Source organism: Equus caballus, chromosome 1 (assembly GCF_041296265.1).
Source record: "Equus caballus isolate H_3958 breed thoroughbred chromosome 1, TB-T2T, whole genome shotgun sequence".
Lineage (NCBI taxonomy): Eukaryota > Metazoa > Chordata > Mammalia > Perissodactyla > Equidae > Equus > Equus caballus.
Genome location: NC_091684.1, coordinates 147,818,671 through 147,846,401, shown reverse-complemented (window position 1 = coordinate 147,846,401; position 27,731 = coordinate 147,818,671). Strand labels below are relative to the sequence as shown.

The window sequence follows — 27,731 nt, the reverse complement described above, 5'->3', positions numbered from 1 at the left end:
TACATCACAAAGAATGAGTTTTATAATATGCAAATTGAAAAAGAAATAAACTAGAGTGATGTCAGCATCATTGCAGAGTGAAATCTTCTCTTAGACTCTCTCCCCTAAGATACAATGAAAAGGACACTCATAAACCAACAGAGGATATTCACAAACACAATAGACATCTGAGAGACCCAAGCAGCCATAAGTCTGAAGGTGGAGGTGCTGAAACTCCCCGGAGGCAGTGGAAAGAGGCAAGGAGATCTCCTCACCTTCCCCTAATGGCAGCAACATAGGGCCCAGGACAACACCCGGCTCTGAGAGGAGGGAGGGAGAGGGCAGTCTTCCATAGGAACACCTTTGCTCTCTCAGTTGCCTCCAAGTCTGTGGGAAAGCTCCACACGGAAGAGGCCAAGTAATCATGGGGGCTTACTCACCAAGCAGAACAGCCCAGGAGGGCAGAGCAGGAGTGCCCCTGGGAGAACACAGACGAAAGAAAGTGCCACCCTCACCTGGTGCACCAGCTCAGCCAGTTGGCCGAAGCAAGGGAACCTCGCCAGAGAGCCAGTGCATACATGTGTAAAGAAGCAGTGGTGAGCATGCAAACGCACACAAGCCCCGTCAGCATAGCTTCCAAAGGACAGGCACAGCTGCCAGGGTCACAGTGGGCTCAGAATACACAGCTCCTGCCCCCCCCCCCCGCAGCGGTGGCAGGTGGAATTGGTGACTAGGTACTCACTATGCAAAGGCGCAAATCCATGCCATCACACAGTATGAAGAGGTTTTTTTTGAGGAAGATTAGCCCTGCGCTAACATCTGCGGCCAATCTTCCTCTTTTTGCTGAGGAAGACTGGCCCTGAGCTAACATCCATGCCCATCTTCCTCTACTTTATATGTGGGACGCCTGCCACAGCATGGCTTGCCAAGTGGTGCCATGTCCACACCCAGGGTCCGAACCAGTGAACCCCAGGCTGCTGTTGTGGAATGTGTGAACTTAACTGCTGCACCACCGGGCCATCCCCTGAAGAGGTATATTAATACTCCAGACCAGAAGGGAAATGACGGTCACCCAGAAATCAATCTCGAAGACACAGAAATTTACAAACTAAATGACAGAGAATTCAAATTAGCTTTCATAAAAAAACTCAACAAGTTATAAGAAAACTCAGAAAGACAGTTCAATGAAATTAGGAATAAAATTAATGAACAGAGGGAATTATTCACAAAAGAGATTGAAACCATAAAGAAAAACCAATCAGAAATGTTGGAGATGAAAAACACAATGAACGAGATAAAGAAAAATCTGAAGTCCTTAGGTAACAGAGCTGATAACATAGAGGAGAGAATGAGCCATTTAGAGGACAGAAATATAGAAATGATTCAGATGGAGGAGAGAGAACTAAGACTAAAAAGAAATGAGGGAATTCTCCAAGAAATATATGACTCAATTAGGAAATGCAACATAAGAACTATAGGTATTCCAGAGGGAGAAGAGAGAGAAACGGGAGCAGAGAGTTTTTTCAAAGAAATAATAGCTGAGAACTTCCCAAACCTGGGGAAGGAGCTGGAACTACAAGTAAAAGAAGCTAAAATAACTCCTAATTATATAAATGTAAAAAGACCTTCTCCAAGGCATATATTAGCAAAACTGGCAAAAGTCAATGACAAAGGAAAAACATTAAGGGCAGTAAGGCAAAAGAAAATAACATACAAAGGAAGCCCTATCAGGCTTTCAGATTTCTCAGCAGAAACCTTACAGGCTAGGAGAGAGTAGAATGATATATTCAAAATTTTGAAAGACAAAAACTTTCAGCCAAGAATACTCTATCCAGTGAAAATATCCTTCAGATATGATGGAGAAATAAACTTTCCCAGATAAACAAAAACTGAGGGAGTTCACTGCCACAAGATGCCCCCTAGAAGAAATGATCAAGAAGGCCCTCATACCTGGAAAAAAAAAGGGGGAGGGGGGTTTACAAAGCTTCCAGCAAGCAGATAAATAGATAAAATCAGAAAATTGCAGCTCTCAATCAGAACAGGTTAGCAAACACTTAATTACGACATTAAAGAGGGGAAGGAAAACATCAAAAAGAACTACAGTCACTTCATTTTAACACAAACTCACAACACAAAATGGAGTAAGTTGTGACAACAATAACTTAGATGGGGAAGAGGATTGGGATGGAACCTCCTTAGATTAAGAAAATAAGAGGCTATCAGAAAATGAACTATCTCATCTACGAGATCTTTTATACAAACCTCACAGTAACCACTAAACAAAAAATCAGAACAGAGACACAAATGATAAATAAAGAGAAAACTGAGAAAACCATCATAGAGAAACATCAAATTGAACTGGCAGTCCAAAATACATAGGACGAGAAACAAGGAAAATACAGAACAATCAGAAAACGAGCGATAAAATGGCAGCATTAGGCCCACATATATCAATAAACACTTGAAATGTAAATGGATTGAATTCTCTAATCAAAAGACACAGACTGGCTGGACAGATTAAAAAACAGGACCCAACAACATACTGCCTCCACAAAACAGATCTCAGTTCAAAAGACAAACACAGGCTCAGGGTGAAGGGATAGAAGACCATAGTCCAAACTAATGGCAAACAAAAGAAACCAGATGTTGCCATACTTACAGAAGACAAGGTAGACTTCAAGATAAAACAGGCAATGAGAGACAAAGAAGAGCAGTATATAACGATAAAAGAGACACTCCATCAAGAGGACATAACACTTATAAATATATATGCACCCAACATAGGAACAGAAAAGTACATACAGCAACTATTAAAGACCTAAAAGGAGACATTAACAGCAACACAGTAATAGCAGGGGATATTAACACCGTACTTACATCAGTGGATAGATCATCCAGACAGAAGGTCCACAAGAAACTAATGGAATTAAACAAAAAACTAGACCAGATGGACTTAATACACATCCCTCTCAAATACACCTGGAACATTCTCAAAGACAGACCATATGATGGGAAATAAGGCAAGCCTCACTAAATTTAAGAAGACTGAAATAATATCAGTATCTTTTCTGACCATAATGCTAAGAAACTAGAAATAAACTATAAGAAAAAAGCTGGGAAAGCAACAAATACGTGGAGATGAAACATGCTACTGAACAACCAATAGATACTGAAGAAATTAAAGGAGAAATAAAAAAGTATCAGGAGACAAATGAAAATGAAAATACACCATACCAACTCATATAGGATGCAGCAAAAGTGGTCCTAAGAGGGAAATTCATAGCAATACATGCCCACCTTAACAAACAAGAAAAATCTCAAATGAGAAATCTTAAACTACACCTAACAGAATTAGAAAAAGAAGACCAAACAAAGCCCAAAGTCAGCAGAAGGAGGGAAATAATAAAAATCAGAGCAGAAGTAAATGAAATTAAAATGAGAAAAACAGATGAAAGGATCAATGAAACTAAGAACTAGTTCTTTGAGAAGATAAACAAAATTGACAAACCTTAGCCAGACTCACTAAGAAAAAAGGAGAGAAGCCTCAAATAAATAAAATTAGAAATGAAAGAGGAGAAATTACAACAGATACCCCAGACATACAAAAGATTAAAAGAGAATACTATGAAAAACTATATGCCAAATTGGACAATCTAGAAGAAATGCATAAATTCCTAGACACACACAACACAGCAAAACTGAATCAAGAAGCAACAGACAATCTCAACAGACCAATCACAAGAAAAGAGATTGAAACAGTAATCAAAAACCTCCCAAAAAATAAAAGTCCAGGACCAGATGGCTTCTCAGGAGAATTCTACCAAACATTCAAGAAGATTTAATACCTATCCTTCTCAAACTAGTCAAAAAAATTGAAGACAGAACTCTTTCTAACAGATTTTATGAGGCCAACATCACCTTGATCTCAAAGTCAGACAACGACAACACAAAGAAGGAAAATTACGGGCCAATAGCGCTGATGAACATAGATGCAAAAAACCTCAACAAAATATTGGCAAACCAAAAACAGCAATACATCGAAAGAATCATACACCATGATCAAGTGGGATTTATACCAGGGACTAAGGGATGGTTCAACATCCACAAATCAATCAATGTGATACACCACATTAACAAAACGAGGAATAAAAAGCACACAATCATCTCAGTAGACACTAAGAAAGCATCTGACAAGATTCAACATCACTGATGATAAAAACTCTCAATACAATGGGTATAGAAGGAAATACCTCAGCAATAAAGGCCATATATGACAAACCCACAGCCAACATACTCACTGGGGAAAAACTGAAAGCCATCCATCTGAGAACAAGAACAAGAAAAGGGTGCCCATTCTTGCTACTCTTATTCAACAAAGTACTGGAGGACTTGGACAGAGCAACTAGGCAAGAAAAAGAAATAAAAGTGATCCAAATTGGCAAGGAAGATGTGAAACTCTCGCTGTTTGCAAATGACATGATTTTATATAGGAAAACTCTAAAGAATCTATCAGAAAACTATTAAAAATAATCAACAACTACAGTAAAGTGGCAGGTTGCAAAAGCAACTTACAAAAATCAGTTGCATTTCTATATGCAAATAAAAAACTAACAGAAAGAGAACTCAAGAATACAATCCCATTTACAATCGCAATAAAAAGAATAAAATATCTAAGAATAAATTTAACCAAGGAGGCAAAAGACCTATACAATGAAAACTACAAGGCATTATTGAAAGAAATTGATGATGGCATAAAGATATGGAAAGATATTCCATGCTTATGGGTTGAAATAATGAACATAGTTAAAATGTCCATGCTACCTAAAGCAATCAAAAGATTCAATGTAATTCCAATCAGAATCACAATGACACTCTTCACAGAAATAGACCAAAGAATCCTAAAATTCATGTGGGGCAACAAAAGACCCAGAATAGCCAAAGCAATCCTGAGAAACAAGAACAAAGCTGGAGGTATCACAATCCCTGACTTCAAAATATACTACAAAGCTATAGTAATCAAAAGAGCATGGTACTGATACAAAAACACACACACAGATCAAAGGAACAGAATTGAAAGCCCAGAAATAAAACCACACACCAATGGACAGCTAATCTTCAACAAAGGAGCCAAGAATATACAACAGAGAAAGGAAAGCCTCTTCAATAAATGGTGTTGGGAAAACTGGACAGCCACATGCAAAAGAATGAAAGTAGACCATTATCTTTTGCCACGCACAAAAATTAACTCAAAATGGATTACAGACTTGAAGGTAAGATGTGAAACCACAAAACTCCTAGAAGAAAACATAGGTAGTACACTCTTAGATAACAGTCTTAGAAGGATCTTTTCAAATAGCATGTCTATTCAGGCAAGGGAAACAAAAGAAAATATAAACAAATGGGACTACATCAGACCAAACAGCTTCTGCAAGGCAAAGGAAACCATGAACAAAATGAAAAGACAACCCACTAACTGGGAGAAAATATTTGCAAATCATATATCCAACAAGGGATTATCTCCAAAATATATAAAGAACACATACAATTCAACAACAAAAAAAAACCAAACAACCCAATCAAAAAAATGGGCAGAGGATATGAACAGACATTTTTCCAAAGAAAATATACAGATGGCCAACAGGCACATGAAAAAATGTTCAACATCACTAATCATCAAGGAAATGCAAATCAAAACTACAATGAGATATCACCTTACACCTGTTAGAATGGCTATAATCACTAAGTCTAAAAATAACAAATGTTGGAAAGTATGTGGAGAAAAAGAGACCTCTCATACACTGTTGGTGGGAATGCAAACTGGTGCAGCCACTACAGAAAAGAGTATGGAAATTTCTAAAAAAATTAAAAATAGAAATACCATATGACTCAGCTATCCCACTACTGGGTATTTATCCAAAGAACTTGAAATCAACAATTCAAGGAGACTTATATACCCCTATGTGCATTGTAGCATTATTCACAATAGCCAAGATGGGGAAGCAACTCAAGTGCCCATCAATTGATGAATGGATAAAGAAGATGTAGTATATATGTACAATGGAATACTACTCAGCCATATAACAACACAAAATCATCCCATTTACAACAACATGGATGGCCCTTGAGGGTATTATGTTAAGTGAAATAAGCCAGACAAAGAAAGACAAACACCGTATGATCTCACTCATATGTGGAAGAGAAACACATGGACAAAGAGAACAGATTAGTGGTTACCAGAGAGGAAAAGGGTTGGGGGAAGGCATAAGAAGTAAAGGGGTACATATATATGGTGACTGAGAAATAATAATGTACAACTGAAATTTCACAATGTTATAAACTATTATGAGCTCGATAAAAAAAAGAAACCAACTAGTACATCTCTACCATGGACTACTACTCAATAATAAAAGGAATTAATTATTGATACATCCAACAACTTACATGAATCTCAAGAGCATTATGCTGAGTTAAAAAGTCTACTCAAAAGGTCACAGACATATGATATGTATGGAATCACACACATGAATACATTTATATACTATTTTTGAAATGACAAAATTACAGAGATGGAGAACAAATTAATGGTTGCCAGGCATAGTGGAGGTTGAAGGGAGTGTGTGACTATAATGTGGTGGCGTGAATGAGGTCTTGGCAGTGACGAAATAGTTCTGTATTTTGCATGAGGTGGTGGTTACACAAATCTACACGTGATAAAATGACATAGAAGTATATATGCATATTGTATCAATATCATTTTTCAGTGTTTGATACTGTACTACAGTTATGTAAGATGTGACCACTGGGGGAAACTGGCCAAGGGCACAGTGGACCTCTCTGTACTACGTTTGCAACTTCCCAAGTACCTGTAATTATTTCAACATAAAAAATTTTTTTAAAAAATATGTGGAGGGGGGCTGGCCCAGTGGCACAGTGGTTAAGTACGCACATTCTGCTTCTTGGCGGCCTGGGGTTCGCTGGTTTGGATCCCGGGTGCAGACATGGCACTGCTTGGCAAAAGCCATGCTGTGGTAGGCGTCCCATGTATAAAATAGAGGAAGATGGGCATGGATGTTAGCTCAGGGCCAGTCTTCCTCAGCAAAAAGAGGGAGATTAGCAGTAGTTAGCTCAGGGCTAATCTTCTTAAAAAAAAAAAAAGAAAAAAGATGTGGCGGGGATAATGGAATGCAGACAAAGACAAATTAACTATATTAAAATCAATCAGATAACCACAGTGAAGGAGACCAGTAGGAGTGGATATGAGTAACTCTGAAAATAGTGTTTGACTAGATATTGTAAGACTAAAGACAAAAAGAACTGTACCCAACTCTGTACTGTAGTAAGTAAATTTGTTGTTCACAGGGGCGCAGGTTAGCAATTCTGGAACTATTTTATTTGTATGCTAGAGTTGGAAGAATAAGTAAACATATGGTAGATAATGAGAGGCAGCTTTCTTTTTGTTGGAGACAGCAGCTACAAATAAGGAAGGGGAAAAGGCTAAAATGACCCCTGTGGTGCCAGACTGGAGTTAGCAGTACCAATGTAGACTCATGGTTTTTTATTAATAAATATATGCAGATAGACACAAAAATAAACATAGATGTGTGTGTATGCATTGGTATATTTACTTTCTAGTTCTTTCCACCTAGAGGGAGTAGAGCAATAAAACCCCAGTAACAATGAACCTATTATCATTCAGATCTTAGTTTCTAAATACCATTCTCCAATAAAAGGGACCAAGCCTCCTTAGAGAAATGGTTGATTCCAAGGCAAGAAAAGTATAAGTTAGCTAAGCCTGGAACATCCTGCAGTGCCAGAAAGCAAGTAAACGCTAAAAAAAAAAAGTGGCACAAGATGTCAGAAGGGCACAGAAGACAATCTGAATAGTTTCCAAAAGCCAAAATTGGAACTGGAACAACAAAATAACAAAAATAACAAAAAAAAAATATGCCAATGACTCCACAGTGATATAAATAAATAGTAACTAAATAAATATATGAGGAGAAGGGTCAACTCTTTCTTATAGAAAAATTCCAATTAATAAATGAAGAAGGAATAAGGCAAATAGAAAATTACCATTAGAACCAGAAAGTAACAATTGCCGAAGGCAAGATTCACCAATGAAGGCTAACATTAGTGGGCAAACATTAACACAGAAACAGGATATTTGCATAGTCTCAAAATATTTAGTATTTACAAAGTGCAAAATAATTCTAAAGTGTAAAACTTTACAGAGGAGAATCCTGGTAGATACCACCTTAATCAAGTGATCAAGGTTAATTATCAAGAATAATACATATCAACATCATGTACCCCCAATAAACACATGAAAAGGGCATTAAGGTCCCAATAAGTTGGCTTTGAGTTAATCAGAAGGGAGATTCTCCTGCGTGGACCTGACCTAATCAAGTGGGACATAAACATGACAAGAAGTAGCTAAAGTCACTTCCCTGTGGACTTTAGGGAAGCAAACTGCCAAGTTGTGGAGAGGGTCACAGGGCAGGCAATGTCAGCAACCCCTGGGATATGGGGGTCTCAGTCTTACAACTACAGGAACATAAATTCTGCCAACAACTTAAATGAGCTTAGAAGAGAGCCCCAAGATCCAGATGAGAATACATTTCAGACAACACCTTGATTTCAGCCTGTGAGCCCAAGCAGATAAGACAGCTATACCACACCTGGATTTCTGATCTACAGAAAGTGTGAGGTAATAAACGGCTCTTGTTTTAAGTCCCAAAATTTGTGACAATTTGTTACACAGCAACAGAAAACTAATAGAACAAATGAACCATCGTCTTTACAAGTGTCTAGGTCATGAAGGATGGAAAAAGTGAGGAACTCTCACAGACTGGGGGAGACTAAGATTGGAGGAGACTAAGGAGACATGGACAACTAAATGCAAGTAATTCAAGTGTATAAAGACCCATGAGTCAATAAAGATACTTTTTTAAAAAGTCAAAAACTAAGGAAAACAACATAGGCAAACACCAATGGAAGTGACTAGGGCACCAATTCTTTACTCTGAAAATTAACTATTTATCTCCCTTTCCAGTAAGTGATCATGGAACAGGTAAAAGACGTTAGTGGAAAAACTGATGAAATCTGAATAAATCCTGTAGTTTAATTAACAATATTGTATCAAGCTAATTTCTTTGTTTTGACCATTGTTCTACGATTATGTAAGATGCTAATATAAAAAGAAGTCAGACGAAGGGTATACAGATTCTCTATAATATTTTTGCAACTCTTCTATATATCTAAGTTTATCTCAAAAAAAGTTAAAAATATGCATATTTCCAAGTTCTGTACACTGAAAAGACCTGGAATCAATGATAACCCAAGAATAAAAAGCACATCTAGGATCCAAATTGTCTCAAATATTATTTCCACTAAATGATAATAGAGTTCCTTGGTACAATGGCTGATTCATGTGTGAAGCAAGAAATTTACAAGATGAGCCTTGTATTAGTCAGGGTTTTCCAGAGAAACAGAACCAGTAGGATAAGGAATTGGCTTAAGCGATCAAGAAGGCAGGCAAGTCCCAAGATCTGAAGGAGACCCAGCAGAGCCAACGGTTTAGTTCCAGTCGAAGTCTGAAGGCCTGAGAACCAGGAGAACTGATGGTGTAGCTCCTTTCAGGGAAGGTTGGCAGGCTTGAGACTCCGGAAGAGGTGATGTTTCAGTTGGAAAGGCAGTCAGAAAGGAGCAGTTTCCTCTTACTCAGCCTTTTTGTTCTATTCAGGCCTTCAACTAATTGGGTGTGGGCCACTCACATCAGGGAGGGCAATCCGACTTAGTCTACCAATTTCAATGCTAATCTCATCCCAAAACACCCAGGATAATGTTTGACCAAATATCCAGCACCTCATGGCCCAGTCAAGTTGACAAATAAAATTAACCATCACTAGCCTGGAACATTTTTTTCAGAAAGCAAGCAAGGAAGCTACCACAGATTAAGAGAGACTTGTCAAATGGTCACAGAAGCAATAAAAGTGCATCCGCTGACCAAAGACGGAACAAGCTGAGCATCAAGAAGAATAATAAATGCAATTAATTCAAGTGTATAAAGACCCATGAGTCAATAAAGATACTTTTTTAAAAAGTCAAAAACTAAGGAAAACAACATAGGCAAACACCAATGGAAGTGACTAGGGCACCAATTCTTTACTCTGAAAATTAACTATTTATCTCCCTTTCCAGTAAGAACTGTATTACAAGGTACCAAATAACCCTAGTTGATGAGGGAAAGTTCTTTTCAGAGGAATTTCAGCTAATTAAATGTGAAAGGAATAATAAAATTAGAAAATCAGTGTTTTGCAACTCCTAATGAAAGAAACAATTCATTGGTGAAACCACAGATGAACGTTTGATGGGGATCTTCCTAATGGAGGAGCCAGGCTGTCTCACTAAGCCTGCTGATGAAAATTAGCACCACTACAAGTGGAACAGCCAGACATCATGTGCCTGCCGATGCGATACAATATGAAGAACAGCATCATCTACGCCAGAAAAGCTGCATCTAAACCTAATCATGCCTGTAGGGTTAACTTCCACTTAGAGGAACTGTATAAAAGGGGAACAAATTAAAAGAATGAATGAGAAAGTAAACAGATAAATTCAGAACATGGGATATCCTATAAAACAACTGGCCTAGTTTCCTTAACAAGTTAAAAACAAGAAGTTAAAACAAATAAAGAATGAGGGAGGGGCTGTTTTAGATTAAGAGGGACCTAACAGACTTAACAACCAAATACACCATATAAACCTCATTTGGATCCTGATTAAAACAAACCAATTGTAAAAGAAGATTTTTGACACAATCACAGAAATTTAATTATGGAATGATATTAAATGATACCTAGAATTTATTAATAATTCTATTATGTGAGACAGTGGCATTACGCTACTACTATGTAAGAAAATAGCCATATTTTGTAGGATGCATACTGAAGTATGCAGGAGAGAGTTGATATGCTAGCCGAGATTCTCTTTAAAATTAAAGAAAATATAAGAATAAAACCCATAGGGAAAAAGTTCTAATTCCTAGGATCTTCTTGCTCAGGCTTAAAAAATCATGTCTAAACTTCTGGAATTTGGAACTCAGAGGGATGGATACAACTTTTAAAACTTGCTTTGACATTCCCCACAACATCCTACAAAATGTTGAACACAGAGGAGGCACTCAAAAAATACTGAAATATCAGAACACCTTTTTCACATTTATGAGAACTCATTTCCTGTCGGTTCCCCTTTTTCTACCACCCTCATCCCTTAAAATATTTAGTAATTTCCATTGAAAAATTATCTACATATTTTAGGAGTTATATACACATATAGTGTGCCAGAATTCTTCAGAGCAGTATTTCAAAAATCAAAAACATTAATAAATTCATGCCTAATAACATGTGTTCATTTTCTACCACTTAATAATACACATGTTTAATCTCAGTAAATTCAAAAAAGATATACTTAAATTTTTGTCGTTAGAATTTTATGGACAGCAACAGAATTGTACCTACATGAACAAAATGTGGAAGTTAGTAACTATGGATTTCATACTTGTAAAAAAAAAAAAAAAAAAAAAAAACCTGAGTGCTTACTCTGTTCCAGGCACTATTCCAAGGGCTTTGCATGCATGAACTCATTAATTATTAAAACAATCCTATGAAGTGGGTACTACTATTATTCCCATTTTATAGATGAGGCACAAAAAATAAAAGCAACTTAACCAAGGTTCCACGGCTAACGTATAGCAGTCCTAGGATTCAAAAACATACAGTCTAGCTCCAAAAACCCAGCTCTTGACCACTACACTGGACTGACCGACGTTGAGGCATCCTTTGCCTGATGCTGTCGTCTGTCTACTCAATTCTAGTATTAGCAGTTGGTCTTCATTGTCTCCAAGGAGACAATGAAGAAAGAAATGATGTAAGAATGAACAGTAAAACTTACTTTTTGAATGGCCTCTTCCATATCCAACTCAAATTGTTCATTCTGTAGTAATCTGAGGAATCTCTGGCGCTCGACACGGTCAGCAATTTGATTCTGCACCATTCGGTCCCTGATTTGATTCTCTATCTTTTTTAGTGCCTCAACATGTAATTTTTTGCAGTAGTTTATATCTACTAATTTCTGATGCCCTTCACTGCAGCTCAAAGTTCTCCTTTTGGAAGCCTATAATGCAAAAAAAAAGAGGCATACTTCGGTATTCCAAAATCTAATTTTTAAAAATATATCGATGTAAGCCCCAGTAACAAATGATACAAAAAGAGTTAACAGTGATAAACGAAGGGCCTTTGGCTTCCTTCGTAAATTCAGAGAAATATACCATAATAAAAGAGTAAACGTGGTAGATTAATATATTGATCTATCAGTGAAGTAGCTACTATTACTATTCCCCATCCTACAGATGGGGTATGAAAAGTAAAAGCAACTTTACCCAAGGTTCCACAGCTAATCAACAGCAGCACTCGGATGCAAAGACAGGCGCTCGAGCCCCGTAGACGCAGCTCTTGACCACTCCGCAGGGAATTCCTCTCCGCATTCCTCCCCCAACCCCTTCCCCATAAGCGCTGTTCAGAAGCGGGTCAGGTTTTCCTCCTATATAACCCGCTGCTACTTATTCATAAATTCACTCTCTCCTGGACTTTTATTTCCCCTAATTTGTCCAACGGTTCTTAATCTTTCCGCAAATTTCCAGAAATACGGGAAACAAGATTTTTACCGGGCAGATGTAATACAGTGTAGGGAAAATGCAAAAAACCTGGAAGCCAGCGCAAGCGTTGCTTAAACAACAGCACCTGCAGCCCCGGAAAGCAAATACGAGTTTCCCACTTAAGTCTCAGGTTAGGTACTTGAAACCGTTTTCTAGAAGGAGGCTGGCTCTAAACTACACTTATATCAATAGATAAACACGTAGTTTCCAGACCCCCGACCGGCTCACCATCTTGGCAGAAGAACAGCCTCGCTCCGGCTCCCGCGGCCATCACCTCCCGCCGCAACTGCAGCGGCGGGCTGAGCTCCCTAGTGTTTGCGCGGTTTCCGGGCAACGGCCGCCGCGGCGCCTCCTGCCGTGCAGGGCCCACCCGCACAGGGCGCGGCCGCCCATTGGACGCAGCAAGACCCAATCGGCATTGAGCTTCTTGAGACGCTGGCAGGGCGGCTACTCCTATAGGCCTACAGCTGACTGGCGGGAAGTTCAGATCTTGTGTCCTGACGCCAGCGCTTTGCGGTCCGTCAGGGAGCTCCAGATTTCCCTCAAGCGGCTAATTCTGTGGTTTCATGGGGTTGGGAGCCAAGCTGAGGTCTGTAGAAACTGTTTACAGAGAAATACGCCAACTCCTGTCTAGAACATGGGGCCAAAGGCACTTTCCACTCACAGAACATCGTGCGCCCTCAACGCCTGTTCTGTCAGGGTTGATGACGGCTTTCATCCTCAGCAGTGGGAGGCACGGTCACCGTCCCCATCGCTGGGGGACTGGGAGGCTCTGTGGGTAGCGCAGGCTTCCAGAAACCTTTGCCTCACCTCCCACAGAAGCTGTTGGTAAACTTTGGGAATAAAATGTGTGGGCCACGTGGATCTTATTCTGCTATGTAATACGTGGCCCAGGTACAAATGAGAGAGCACTTAGATGATGGCAGGATGTGGTCTGCTTTAGTTTATCAGCACATTAGACACTAAAGTCCATTTATGAGGAAGAATTTAAGAACAGGAATGGGTCAGAGAAATTAGTCAAATATGTTGATTTTAAAGATCACATATTTTGGGGCCGGCTCCGTGGCCGAATGGTTAAGTTCGAGTGCTCCGCTGCGGCGGCCCCGGGTTCGGATCCTGGGTGCGGACATGGCACTGCTCGTCAGGCCACGTTGATAAAGCAGAGAAAAAAAAAAGATTGGCAACAGTTGTTAGCCCAGGTGCCAATCCTTAAAAAAAAAATTTTTTTTAAAAGGAAGATTGGCAACAGTTGTTAGCCCAGGTGCCAATCTTTAAAATATATATATATATATATTTAGAAAAAATCTCATCAAAAATTTTAAAAAATTTAAGGTAGTGTGAGGACTTGGCTTAGTTTGTGTTATCTAATTTGAAGTCCATCTTGTGTAGCAATATTTCTGCTTAAAGATTAATAAAGAATAGAACTTCCAGTTTCAGCTCCAAAATATAAAAAGCTTGGAAGTTATCACTTTCATCCTTACTACCAGAAAAAGCTGAACAAACTGAAAATTAATGACTTTTCTTGGACTTGTCCTAGAACCGAGGTCACAGGGCAACTCACCACCCTGAAATCTGGAGATCGAGGTAAATCCAGGGAGCCATGGCCAAGACCTACTTACCTGGGGCAGAAGCCACTGAAGCCATAAACTAGGAACACTTACATGGTAATTTTGATGAATTGCTGGAGACTGAGCGTGGAATAGCATGAGTGAAACTACTGGAGGCTGCAGATTTAGAGCATCCCTGACACTTCTGTGGGTTTTTCCTCCAGGAAGCCCAGCAGGTTCTCACAAAGAAGAACCAAGAAAGATCTCCTGTGGCTCTGGCAGAGGGATGAGAAGAATAATCATTGTGCAATATGCCCAGAACCTTCTCAATAATAAAGGCCTACTTTCCAAAGGAAAAGATTTTACCAGATCCTTATCCCACCAGGGGCAAGGACATTCCTCTGACTACAGTCTCGTCCACCCTTCCTGTCTCTCCTAAGCGCAGAAAGGGGAGCTAAGAAACACTTGTATAGGTCACAGCCCAGGGACACAGCCCTACTAAAAGAGATTTAATCATAAAATTGTAGAACGCTTTCCCTTTCCAACACTTTACCACCATGTCAACAGCACTCTGGTATAATAACAGATGATTACAGATGGAAGTGCTGCAAAACACTCTGTCTAACAAGGAACTTTTAGGGAAATCCAAAGACAACAGGAGATCAAAAAAACGCTAGAGGAATTTGAAGCTCCGGAACCTACAGCTACAGCAAACATTAAATACAACCCAAGTCCCGGCCACATAATAAAAAACCTCACACTAAAGCTCTATTTACCTCAGTTCCTGTTACCCAATATATCACATCTAGTTTTCAACAAAAAACTACAAGGCTAAAGGCAAGTTGATAAAAGGCAAGTAAAAACAGCATCAGAATTGGACTCAGCTATGACACAGATTTGGGGATTATTAAACAGGAATTGAAGATAACTATGATTAATATACTAAGGGATCTGATGGAAAATGTGGACAACATACAGGAACAGATGGGTTACGTGAGCAGAGAAATGGAGACTCTAAGAAAGAATCCAAAGGAAATTCTAGAAATCAAAGACACTAACAAATGAAGAATGCCTTTGATAGGCTCATCAGTAGACTGGACACCACTGAGGAGAGAACCAGTGAGCCTGAAGATGTGTCAATAGAAACTTCCCAAACTGAAATGCAAAGAGGTTAACAGCAAATAGATAACCCTACCGGGATTTTCAGACCTCACCTTAGACTCAAATTGTTCTCCTACATTAGAAGAGGACTTGTGGGTGGTGGGGGGTGGCAGGTGGTATTGTCAATGTTTTCAGTTTTTGGGGGGTCTTATTATAAACCCAATTACCACAAAAGTAAAACTGACTACAGGGTGTGTACACTGCAAGAATATTTTGAAAGCAGGATGCAACCGTTATGTTCATTTAATCCCATTAGTCTAGCAACTTCCACAAGAACTTTTTACAAAAAAACATGGCTTATGTATAGCTTCTCATAAAGTAGCCTCTAATTAAACCTTGTTGGCTGGGCCGTCACCAGAAATTTTTGTTTTGAACACGGATGCATCCCAAGCATTTAGAATAGTGCCTGGCATACAATAGGTGATAAAGATTTGTGAAATGAACAAATGATTGAAACTATATTACTGTTATGAACATAGGAGAAAGCTCTACTCAGAAATAACTTGGAAGAAATATGGTTCTTCATCAGAGTTTTATCTATTTATATTTTCAAAAAGCCAACTTATGGCTTTGTTAATTTTTTTCTTTTGTTTCTCTATTTCCAAGTCCATTTTTTCCTTCTCTTACCATCATTATTTCCTTCTCTGCTTGCTGTGGGTTTAATTTGCTCTTCTTTTTATAGTTTCATAAGGTGGAAGCTTAAATCTTTATTGAAGACCATTCTTTTCAAATATAAATGTATACAATGTATAAATATATACAAATTTTCCTCTATGCTCTTGCTTTAGCTGCCCCTCAGATTTTAATATGTTGTGCTTTTTCATTCACTCAATTAAAAATATTTAAAGACTTCTTTGATCCATGAATTATTTAGAAATGTTTTGTTAGCTTTCCAAATATTTCAGATTGTCCAGTTTTCTTTTTGTTATTGATTTCTAGTTTAATTCTGTTATAATCAGAGAATATACTCTGTATGACTTCAAATCTTTTAAATTCCTTGAGGTTTGTTTTATTCTACAGAATATAGTCTGTCCTGGTGAATGTTTCATGTGCACTTGAAAAGAATATGTATTCCAGTGTTTGGAGTGAGGTGTTCTATAAACATCAATAAGGTCAAGCTGGTTGAGAAGGCTGTTCGGGTATTCTATATCCTTACAGTATCTCTATCTACTTGCTTTATCAATTGCTGAAAGGAGTGTTGAGGTCATCAAGTATAATTGTGGATTTGCTTATTTCTCTTTTCAGTTCTTATTTTGCTGCATGTGTTTAAAGTTCTTTTGTTAGGTGTATACACCTTTAGGCTTATTATGTCCTGACAATACATTAACATTTTGAAATGACCTTCTTTTTCCCTGGTAATATTCTTTGTTCTGAAGTCTATTTGATACTAATGTAGCCACTCTAGCTTTCTTTTAACTAATGTTTACATGATATATCTTTCTCCATGCTTTTAATTTATCTGTGTCTTTATATTTAAAATGGCTTTCCTGTAGATAGCATAGAGTTGGGTGTTGCTTTTTAATTCAATCTGGCAATCTCCACCTTTAATTGGTGTGTTTATGCCATTTACATTTACGTATCATTACTGATATGTGTGGATTAAAATCAACAATTTTGCTAATTTTTAAATATTTATTGCATCTGTTCTTTACTCCTTTTCTTTTTCTGTCTTCTTTTTGATTATTTTTTATTCCATTTTATTTTCACTATCAGCTTATAATTTATGTCGTTTTTAGTGATTGTCCTAAGATTTATAATATATATATTTAAATATTCAAATACTATAATTCTGCCTCATTTATTGTGTGTAAACCTTACAACAGTATAATTACAATCCTCCATCCCATCTTTTGTGCTACTGTTATCATACATTTTACTTTTACATATATAAATCCACAACACATAGGTTTCCACATATGTTAGATTGTTTGATATTGTCTCAAAGCTCTCGAAGGCTCTGGTTTTTTTCTTCTCCAATCTTTTTCTCTTTGTGTTTCAGTTTAAGTAGTTTTTAGGGATATATCTTCAAATTCACTGGCTCTTTGCCTCAGCTGTGTCAAGTCTTTTGATGAGCCTGTCAAAGGCATTCTTCATGTTCACTACTGTTGATTTTTACCTAACATTTCCATTTAACTTTTTTTATAGTTTCCATCTTCTCAGCTAAAATTACCCATCTTTTCACATATCTTGTCTACCTTTTCCATTAGAGTCTTTAATATATTAATCATAGTATTTAAAATTTTCTGTCTGATAGTTTCACCATCTGGGTCATACATGAGTTTTGTTCTGTTCATTTCTTCATCTTTATACAGGTTATACAATGTTTTTTCTTGTTTTTTTTACAGGTCTCATAATTTCTGATTGAATGCCAGGCATCATGTGTAAGACTGAGGTAAATCATATGTATGCCTGGAAATAAGCACACCTATTCTTCTGCTAGAACATTAATGTAAGAGGTTGAGTCTATATTGTCAGGAGTTGAGCTGCATTTGAACTTTGTGTCACTATGGTTATCTTCGGTTCACCACTATCTTCAAATTTCTCCAGTGTTATCTTTGATTACGTTGGGAGCAGGTTTTCCAGAAGGCTTCTCTCAATGTTCCTGTCCCACCCCTAGCTTTAGGCCCTCCCTGTGTTCCTGCGTGTCAGAGAGTGTCTCTCTCCACACTCTGGCTCCTCCCCCTAGCAGTAGATCCCTGTTCTTTGTTGCTCATGCTTGCTGGCCAGGTGGTGGGAGGAGGGGAATTTTCAGTTATCCTGGTCCAGTCTCAGCATTTTAGGCAGATCCTGGCACACCTGGTCTCTGGTATAGGGGTCTCATAGACCAGAAACTTTCCTTAATGGTAAGTATTCACTGTTTTCTTATCTCCTTTAAAGAAAGTCCAAAACCCTTAACCTGGCCTGTAGAGGTTTATGTGTCTACCCCTTCAGGTTTCTTCCTCAAACTTTAGCCAAAATGGACTTCTTTGAGCTCCTTCCTGTCAGAGGGCCTTTGTATGTGTGGGTCTCTGCCCTTAGTAAGAGTGTACAATGACTGAAATTTCACCAGCCATCGTGTGGGTGAAATAATACATGCTCTGGATAGCAGAGCAGAAAAATAGAAGGAGCCTTGGTTCTTTATGACTACAGAGCTACAACACCAGCTCTGGGCTGCCTAACTCATGACCTCATGCTATATGAAAGAAAAATAAATTTATCTAAGCCTCTGTGTCCTCTTCTTCACCCAGGACTCTATTACTGTTAGCCAACTGCAATCCTAACTGACACAACCACTATCTCTGTTCAATCTCAGGGATGAAAGTGATTAAGAAAAACAAAACTTTTTGCAGGATTAATTGCCTTTTAAAATCAATGTTTAATATTACAGATTATTAGTAGGTATAGCAGAAAACCTTTGATTTCCTTTCTCACATTTTCCTCTCTCTTCTGTATATTTTGGAAGCTACTAGCTGGTTCCCTTCCCTAATCCCTGTGCTCTTGGAGTCTTGATCACAACTTTTGTTTCTTGATTTTATTTTCCAAAATATCCATGCAACATTTGTCTAGTGATTTGATAACTCCCAGAGTCATGTCATTTACAAATTGGATAAGCATGTCTTTTATATTTTCAAATACTTATAGATGAAAATGTAGAATAAGACTGAGAGAACACAGAGCCCTGACATACATCACTAGAATGTCTATCCAAGTGGAGCCAGATCAGCAACCTCTGAGTCTGATCATTCAACTAGTTACCAATGCACCAACTTTGCTAACATACTACCAATATTTCTATGCCTTTCTATAAGCATTGACTGGGAGAATTCTCCAAAAAGGCTTCTCTAAGATCTAGATACATTGTGATTTCTTCATTTCCTTATCTGCCTAACACAAGTCAATTGATTGCTTGGCAACCAAATGACAAATATTTTGGTTGCTTAGATAGATTCAGGTCAACGTTATTTATCTGAGATGCTCACAGATCAATAAATGTAAATGTCTTTAAAACATGAATGGAGTAAAAGTCTTATCATTGAATGTTTAGTTACTTGATAAAGGTAAACTCTATCGTGTACAACAAACTTCTAAATCATGCTAATATATTAGTTTTTGCAAGGAAATCTTTGTAATCTAGAGATTACCTCTCATTAATCAAATACGCAAAGTATTTCACTTATCAGTATATAGATTATCCATTTAGTCAGGCAGTTAAATATATCACTATCATTTGCTTCTTAAAACAGGCAAGTCGGGGGCCGGGCCAGTGGCGCAGTGGTTAAGTCCGCATGTTCTGCTTCTCAGCAGCCCGGGGTTAGCTAGTTTGGATCCTGGGTGCAGACATGGCACCACTTGGCAAAAGCCATGTTGTGGTAGGCATCCCACATTTAAAGTAGAGGACAATGGGCATGGATGTTAGCTCAGGGCCAGTCCTCCTCCGCAAAAAGAGGGAGATTGGCAGTAGTTAGCTCAGGACTAATCTTCCTCAAAAAAAAAAAACAAAACGCAAGTAATATTTGAGAACACCACACACAATAAGCAATAGTTTGAATGCATTAGTAATTGTCTAAGTTTACCAAAAATGTGCCTAGCACAGAGCCCTGAACATAGTATAGCTTAATAAACACACACTGAAGGATTGACAATATATTCAGAATGCAATAATTTTAGTTTTAGGATGATCGAAAGGATAGTTTAGATGGGTATTGTGTAGGAGAAAGGAAAAGCATTGCATTTAGTCAGCAGAAATAAACTAAGGGGAAACCATGTAAGTCATCAGAAATTATGAGACAAGAGAGACAAAAGAAGAATTTTGTGAAATGACTGGTATGGTTTTAATCACAAAAGTGAGGGGAGCTGAAAAACCAAAACGACTCTGACCAAGGAGAATTCAAGTTCTTGGTCAAAAGGTATTCACCTTGCACTCTGAGTTGTCCTTGGCAAAGAGACCCCCACCTTACAGTAATGGCATTATAATAAGAACAATATGTACTAATGAAGAAAACAGTGATTAAAGGTAGGGTCATACATAATCCAGTTAAATATGCAACATTCATGTTGAAGGGAATTCTGGTGAGGAGTGTGAGAAAGGTAGATAGGTGGCAAAGACTGAGACCCTGAGGAAAAGAATATGATGCACAAACAAAAAGCTTAACTTGAGCCTTGAAAGAGTTTTTGGGAGCTGCAAACCATTTGCTCTCCTCTCTGTCCTTGGGTCGCTGATCACACAGTTGCATATCAACATCACCTCTACTGCTTTACTCATTGGCAATACTGTCCGAGAGGAACAGAGAGAAGGCACGCGCTTGCCCTCTTGGTATTCTGTGTAAACTGGCCTGAGATGAAGCAAAGCAGTCAGCTTGATGCAGATTTCTCAGTATAACCACCTGCCCAAAGGGCTAGGCTGCCTGTGGGGCGGGTAGGAGATGGGGACGGGGTCAGGGGAAAATACCGTATAACAGGTGCAACAGAGTAGAACTTGTTAATTCCTAACAGCGAAATGTGATGCAACATTGCAAAGAATTTTAGCAAACGTATGCTTTTCATTATTTTTTGCTTCTCTGAGGATTTTTGGTTCTAATGGGAATTTTACTTATAGCTCCTTGTTTCCCGTGTATCCATGGGTATTGCAGATTCTACAATAATTTATGTAATTTAATAGGTGGTCCGCCAGAGAAAAGGATTTTTGGCCTGAATGTTCATCTAAACCAAAGACAAATTTAATCAATTGCAACAATTAGTTGACTTTACTTGAAAAAAAATTAGCCTAAATTTTTTTTTTAATTAACAGACTTTGCTTTTTTAGTGCAGTTTTAGGTTTACAGAAAAATTGATAAAATAGAGAGTTCCCAAATGTCCCTTTTCCCCTGCACACCCATACAGTTTCCACTATCATTAGCATCATATGTAGTGTGGTACGTTTGTTACAATTGATGAACCAATATTGATACATTATTAAGTGAAGTCTATAGTTTACATTAGGGTTCATTCTGTTTTGTATAAGTCTATGGGTTTCAACAAATTCTTAATGTCATGTATCCACTATTACAGTATCATACAGAAAAGTTTCACTGCTCTAAAAATCTCCTGTGGTCCACCTATTTATCCCTCCCTCCTTCCCCCCAAACCCCTGGAAACCACTAATCCTTCTACTGTCTCTTTAGTTTTCCCTTTTCTAGACTGTCATATAGTTGGAATCTCACAGTATGTAGCATTTTCAGACTGACCTCTTTTCGCTTAGCAATATGCATTTAAGGTTCCTCCATGTTTTTTCATGACTTGATATCTCATTTATTTTTATCACTGAATAATATTCTATTATATAGCTTTTAAAAAGCAATTATTACATTTAAAAGCATTTCTCATGATATATGACTACTATCATAAATGATATTCATTGCTAAGGAAGGATTTATGCCCTCCCAGCATTAAGGAGAAATCTTCTGGTTCATTTCCCTTTGGAATATAGCTTTTCACTTACAGGTCTAAAGGTCTAGATTACTGAAGGTAAAGAGCTTTCCCTAATAACAAATGATGGATTATACTGATTAATGTTTCCCAATAGTTACAACATAGCAGGGTTGAACATATCAGAGTATCCTAGTTGCTGATCTGAAATAAGGAATGCTAATAGGTACGCACTGTAAGTCCTAACTATACAAGAGAAATTATTTACAAAATTGTATTGCTTTATAAAATGAAGCAATTAGAACAAAACAATTTTTCTTTTGTTCAAAAAAATGCCCAAATCTAATCTAATTTGCTGCAGCTGGACACCACCTGCAGATGCCTATTTAAGTACTCTGAACATTACATACTTATCTTTTAAATATTGATAATGCCATTTTTCATTTCCTCGACATGAAATCCCACAGGGAATAATTATGCTAATAAGCCTTAATGATTCTTGCAAATAAATGATCAAACCAAATTGCTACTGTTGATTTATATTAATGGATGCCTTTAGGATGAGATTTGCCAGTACGGTGCTGCCTCTTGAATCTCAATTCATCTTATTTAGCTGAAGAGGGTACATAGTTTGTTAAATAGATGAAGTGTTTAAAATATAATGTGTTTGTGCCGTTTTTGCACTTCATAATGTTCAAGCATTACCATCTTGCCTTGTGGCAAATCTTCATTTAATGGTTTCATTGTACATAACTTGCTACTTTTTCTCTCTGTTATATGCAGTTACGAGGTGACTACTTTCTGGTGGATTCAGAATAGGCCAGCTTCCATGTGTTGAGTCTGATTGTTTCATTAAGAAAATAAAATCTGTTTCTGATATTTTGGCCACCCTAACCTGGGAATCACATTGACTATGTGATGATGTGATCGAGTGCTAAATAATTGTGTGGGGGGAAAAAGGAGACTATTAAATGGCTTATTTGTCACCCCATGTTAACCTAAGGTAGTGGGTTGCTTCCTTTCCTGCTCTCTCACGTTCACTCTTGCTCTTGTATCCTTACCAAGTCTGTAGGAAATAGGAAACTGCTGACTTCATGAACTCTAAAATAAAATCAGAAAATAACTACAGCATTGTTACACACTCATTTACAGGGTTGGGGAACACTACATAGAAAGAATGCTTATTCATTGCATATATGAATAAAATTTTATCTGGCTAATTTTGTGAAAAGCCCCTTTTATTCAAAATACCATATAATTGAAAAAAAATTACCTTCACCCAGATAACTGCCTCAGTTGTCCATTTTTGTGCTTTGAGTCTCAATCTAAGCATAGGAAAAAAACAGTGGAGACACAACAGATATAGGCACAGAATTGAATGAAAAGCAATGTAAATTCGGAGTAAAATAGGGGATTGGCATGTATATGTCATGTACACATAGACACCATACGGAACTTGGGCTGTCAGAGAACAGTTGCTTAGGGATTTGTCATGTGGTGCACAGAGGCTGTAATTTGGTTAGTGGTGAAGCAAAGATGACCACATTTAATTCACTGTGAAGAGCAGAGTGCCCTTCTGAATTATTAAGCTCTTATTGATGTAAAAAAATGTATACATATTAATATACACATACATATATGGAAACTACCTTTAGAAAAGTGTTATATTTTTCATTTCTGAACTTTAGAAAAAGTGCCTAATTTGATCAAATTTGTTACATTTAAGGCAATTTTTTCTAATGAAAAATTAACCAGGCTAAAAATTTTAAATCACCAAATGCATTATTTTATTCATTGTAGAATCTTCTAATTTAGAAAAAAAACGAGGGCAACCCAAAGATGCGACGGTAAGAGAATGGTTAAATGATAGCACATCAGCTATGTACCTCAAGAAATGTGGGTGTGTCTGAAGGGCCAGGGAGAGGTGATTTGTGGGGCGCTACAAGCAAGAGTTTTTCTCCACGGTGGTCTCTCATTGAATGAGAGTGACTGGGCACTCAGAACCTGAGCCCCAACTCTAAGGTCCTGGGGAGAAAGAGGGACACAATAACCCTACATAAGAATAGCAGATGGAGGACACAGCTGCCAAGCAGGGAGAGTCAAAGAGCACAAGTTGGCTGCAGGTATTTGGAGCAAGGCTGTACGGAGGGGTGAAGGGAACGGAGGAAGGGAGGAGGTGGGAGGAGGAAGAGAGAGAGCGAGAGACGTTGAATCAATTAACTGATAGAGCTAACTAACTGATAGAGCTAACAGACGGGCCCAGAAATTCTGTAACAACCTTACCTTGAGGTAATAGATCACAATGTGTACAAGTAAATGCAGTGGGAAACATTCAGTTAATATTAGAAAGTCTTATCCTGCTACTTGTCATTTATTGAACACCTACTACACGCCACTCACACCATGTATAATTGTCTGTAATCATCCGAACAACCCAGTTCGTTTTACGTATGATGTAAACAAAATTCAAAAGAATTCGCCAAGTTCACAGAAAGTGCCAGTAGTGGGACAGAGTTTTGTATCAAGTCTGTCTCCTCAGTTCATGCTTTTTTCATGAGTCCAGTATTTTCGAAACTGTGGCTCACAAACAGTAATAGAATAGCCCAGAAAATATTAGAATACATCGAATCTAGTAAGCTAGCTATTGTTTTGTGAAACTTTTTAGTGATAGGTAGGTAGGAAGGGAGGCAGGAAGGCAGGCAGGCAGGAAGGGGGAAGAAATATTGTTTCCTACTATAAGTCAAGGTCAAAAATGTTTGAAAACTACTGAATTGGAGCACATTGCCTCTCTTACCCAATCTTAGGTTGGGTAATTATATAATTAACTTCTGAATTATAGCAAATTTAGGTTGGGTAAATATATAAGTAACTTCTGAATTATAGCAAATTTCTCATTTTATGGAATGTTTTCTACAATGTCTAAAGCATCGCTCCACACAAAATAATTTTCTTTCAGATAATCACTGAATCAGACATGTTTGAAATATTTTCCACAAACGATACCAATCCTTACAATGATTATGGAGTATTATATCAAAGTGATCCCCATTTATTCTTTTCTAGGCAAACCCAACTTTCGGTTTTGTTAAAATATAATTAATGACTATAACAAAATGTATTATATGTTAACAATGTATCATAGATTATATGACACACTTCCAATTTTTACACAATATAGTATGCTAATGGTAGATACATTATACAATGTATGTTCTACATAGTATTTATAGAACAATAATAGTAACTTTATTGAGTATCCAATACTGGTTGATTTGTGTCCAGATAAGGAATAACAATTATGTTTTTTCAGAGATAGAGACTTCCCCGTTTTGGAAATACGATCCAGGCATAAAGGCTGTGTCTGGAGAGAAAGGAAACAATGGTTTCAATCCTAATTTTAGAAGCAGTCAGTGCCAAGGAATCCAGTTTTAGAAAAGCAGATACATTTATGGGGAATCCAGGCAACAGGTCCTTCCATCCAACCCATCTCCTTGGAGAACGTTGGTAAGCTTACTGAATTTGCTTGGTTCTCCACACCATAGTTCTGACCACATATCAACATGGGGTTCATCACAGAGTGAAAACCTTTGTTATCATAGGTCTCGTTACACAAGATACTGCTGGAAGAATGACAGGCTAACCAGAACAACAAGGCGACTATGGCCTATTAGGAAACATCAGTCATAAAAGTAGCAAAAAAGGGGAAGAGTAAAAGAGTGAACAGAGCCAGAAGTGAAAGAGCATATTTTCTGGCTTCCCATGATTTTTCAGTGCTTTGTTAGATCTCCAGTTACTTCTATACAAATATATCCATAGCAATAGTTATCCATTGTACACCTCTCCATCATACAACTCTGCTCCTTAGAGTTTTCCTTTCCTTTCCTAGTAGAAACACCTAAGAAACAGCCAAATTGTAACCCACAAAGTCTAATCTAGCCCCTTAGTTCTTTTTTTCTTTTTGAGGAGGAGGAGGATCGGCCCTGAGCTAACATCTGCCAATCCTCTTTTTGCTGAGGAAGACTGGCCCTGAGCTAACATCTGTGCCCATCTTCCTCTACTTTAATATGTGGGACGCCTACCACAGAGTGGCTTGATGAGCGGTGCTATGTCCGCACCCGGGATCCAAACCGGCGAACCCCAGGCTGCCAAAGCAGAACATGCGCACTTAAACCACTGTGCCACCAGGCGGCCCTAGCCCCTTAGTTCTTTAGAATCTATTATAGCACCTGACATCTGGTGACCTGGATTGAGTTAATGTATTTTATGGAATCTATGACACCATCACTGGTAGGATGCACCGTTATTTTATTCATCAGTAAAGAAGAAAATCTCCTGCCAATTAAATTCTCACATCACCTATTTTAAGACCCATCCCAGGGCCTGGCCTGGTGACACAGCGGTTAAGTTCACATATTCTGCTTCAGTGGCCAGGTTCACCAGTTCGGATCCCGGTTGCGGACATGGCACCGCTCATCAAGCCATGCTGTGGTAGGCGTCCCACATATAAAGTAGAGGAAGATGGGCATGGATGTTAGCTCAGGGCCAGTCTTCCTCAGCGAAAAGAGGAGGATTGGCAGCAGATGTTAGCTCAGGGCTAATCTTCCTCAAAAAAAAAAAAAAAAACAAAAAGACCCATCCCAATTTCAGAAAGGTTAAAACACACACAAAAAATATATGAAACATGGATTTTTTTCACTAGAAGTAAATTTTACTACAATATATATATCCTAAGGCCATGCCATCATGAAGGAGCACAGTTAAGGAATTGTAATAATGGCAACTACAGCAACCAAACAGAAACCATTACTATGAAGCCCCCACCAGCAGAGTAGGATTCTAATTCTTTCTCAAGTTATTTTTTCATCCCTCCTGGGCATCAACCAGGGCAATTGCTATACTCTGCATCAGCCAGTGTCTTCTGAGATGCAGATGCCAAGACAGAACTGGCCTGTCAAGAGGTTTATTTTGGGAAAGGCCTATAAAGGACAAAGGGGGAAGGGGGAAGTTGAGGTGGGCAGAGAGAGCCTTCAGAACTGATACAGGTCTGACACCTGTAAAAGGAGACAGGAAAAGAGAGAAGAGGAGCTTCAAACTGCAGCACAACTGAGAAAGTCTCTGCCAGGCCAATGGAAAGTCCCCAAGCAAAGAGCTCCCATTAGAGATGTCCCACATTGGGCCAAAAAGACCTGGCTCTAATACCCTGGGTGTGCTCAAGCATCGGCTGGGAGCCGCTTCCAGAGAGTGTGGCCTCAGCATGAACGCTGCAGTAGATCCCAGTGTGCAGCAACTGCAAGTTCTCAACCACTTTCCTCGCAGCAGGTTCCCTTAAAGAGAGATTTGAGCAGAGCATCTCCATGGCTGCCACATCGACACGTGGCACGCCACCATGGTTCCCACAATTACAGTGGCTGACTCATTTCCTCTGATCGTCTCAGATGTCATCTTTGTCGCCCCACAATGTCTTCTCTAAAAATACTCTGCATGCCGGCTTTTTCTACTTGCATCTTGGCATCAGGCACATAGAGTCCTTAAGGGATGACTTGACTGCAAGATACCGCCAGGATCAGGTGTCACTCACACTGTCAAACTGGGACCCCTGTTTTTCCCTAAGTCCATACAGGGCTGCTTCTGTCTCCAGAGTTCCCCTGTTGAGTGTGTCCCTGTCCCTCCCCACTCCCCCTTTGCTACATAAACATTATGGAACAAGCTTCAAATTTTAAAAACTGAGGCTTGGAAACCCTTGCAATGAGACATTCGTGAGATGAATTCCCAGATATTTTATGAAAGGTTGTAAAATAAGAAAAACTTGTTTTCAAATGATGTTTCATGGTTAAATATAAAGAAACTCAAAATCTTTAAGGATGCAGTACTGAACCTATTTACGGGATGCAGTGGCGAAGACAGACAGTATCTTTGACCTTGAACAAGTCATTTAACCTCTCTGA

At 38.4% G+C, this 27,731-nt stretch overlaps 1 protein-coding gene and 1 long non-coding RNA gene across 4 annotated transcripts in view; one reads left to right on the top strand and one right to left on the bottom strand.

Moving 5' to 3' along the window:
- The window catches only part of MNS1 (meiosis specific nuclear structural 1), a 58,002-nt gene extending 44,908 nt beyond the window's left edge, over window positions 1-13,094 (bottom strand). For all 3 annotated transcript variants that reach the window (XM_070236149.1, XM_005603027.4, XM_023616874.2), the window contains exons 1-2: window positions 12,923-13,094; window positions 11,932-12,153 (exon numbers count right to left, since the gene is read on the bottom strand). In XM_070236149.1, coding sequence (XP_070092250.1) covers window positions 11,932-12,153; window positions 12,923-12,925 — 225 coding nt within the window. In that variant the 5' untranslated portion in view covers window positions 12,926-13,094. The remainder of the gene's footprint in view (window positions 1-11,931; window positions 12,154-12,922) is intronic.
- A 17-nt stretch (window positions 13,095-13,111) lies between these two features.
- On the top strand, window positions 13,112-16,743 carry LOC111767648 (uncharacterized). The gene is made up of 3 exons (XR_011426286.1): window positions 13,112-13,283; window positions 14,232-14,358; window positions 14,466-16,743. It is a non-coding gene; the product is annotated as an uncharacterized lncRNA (long non-coding RNA).
- The last annotated feature ends 10,988 nt before the right edge of the window (window positions 16,744-27,731 follow it).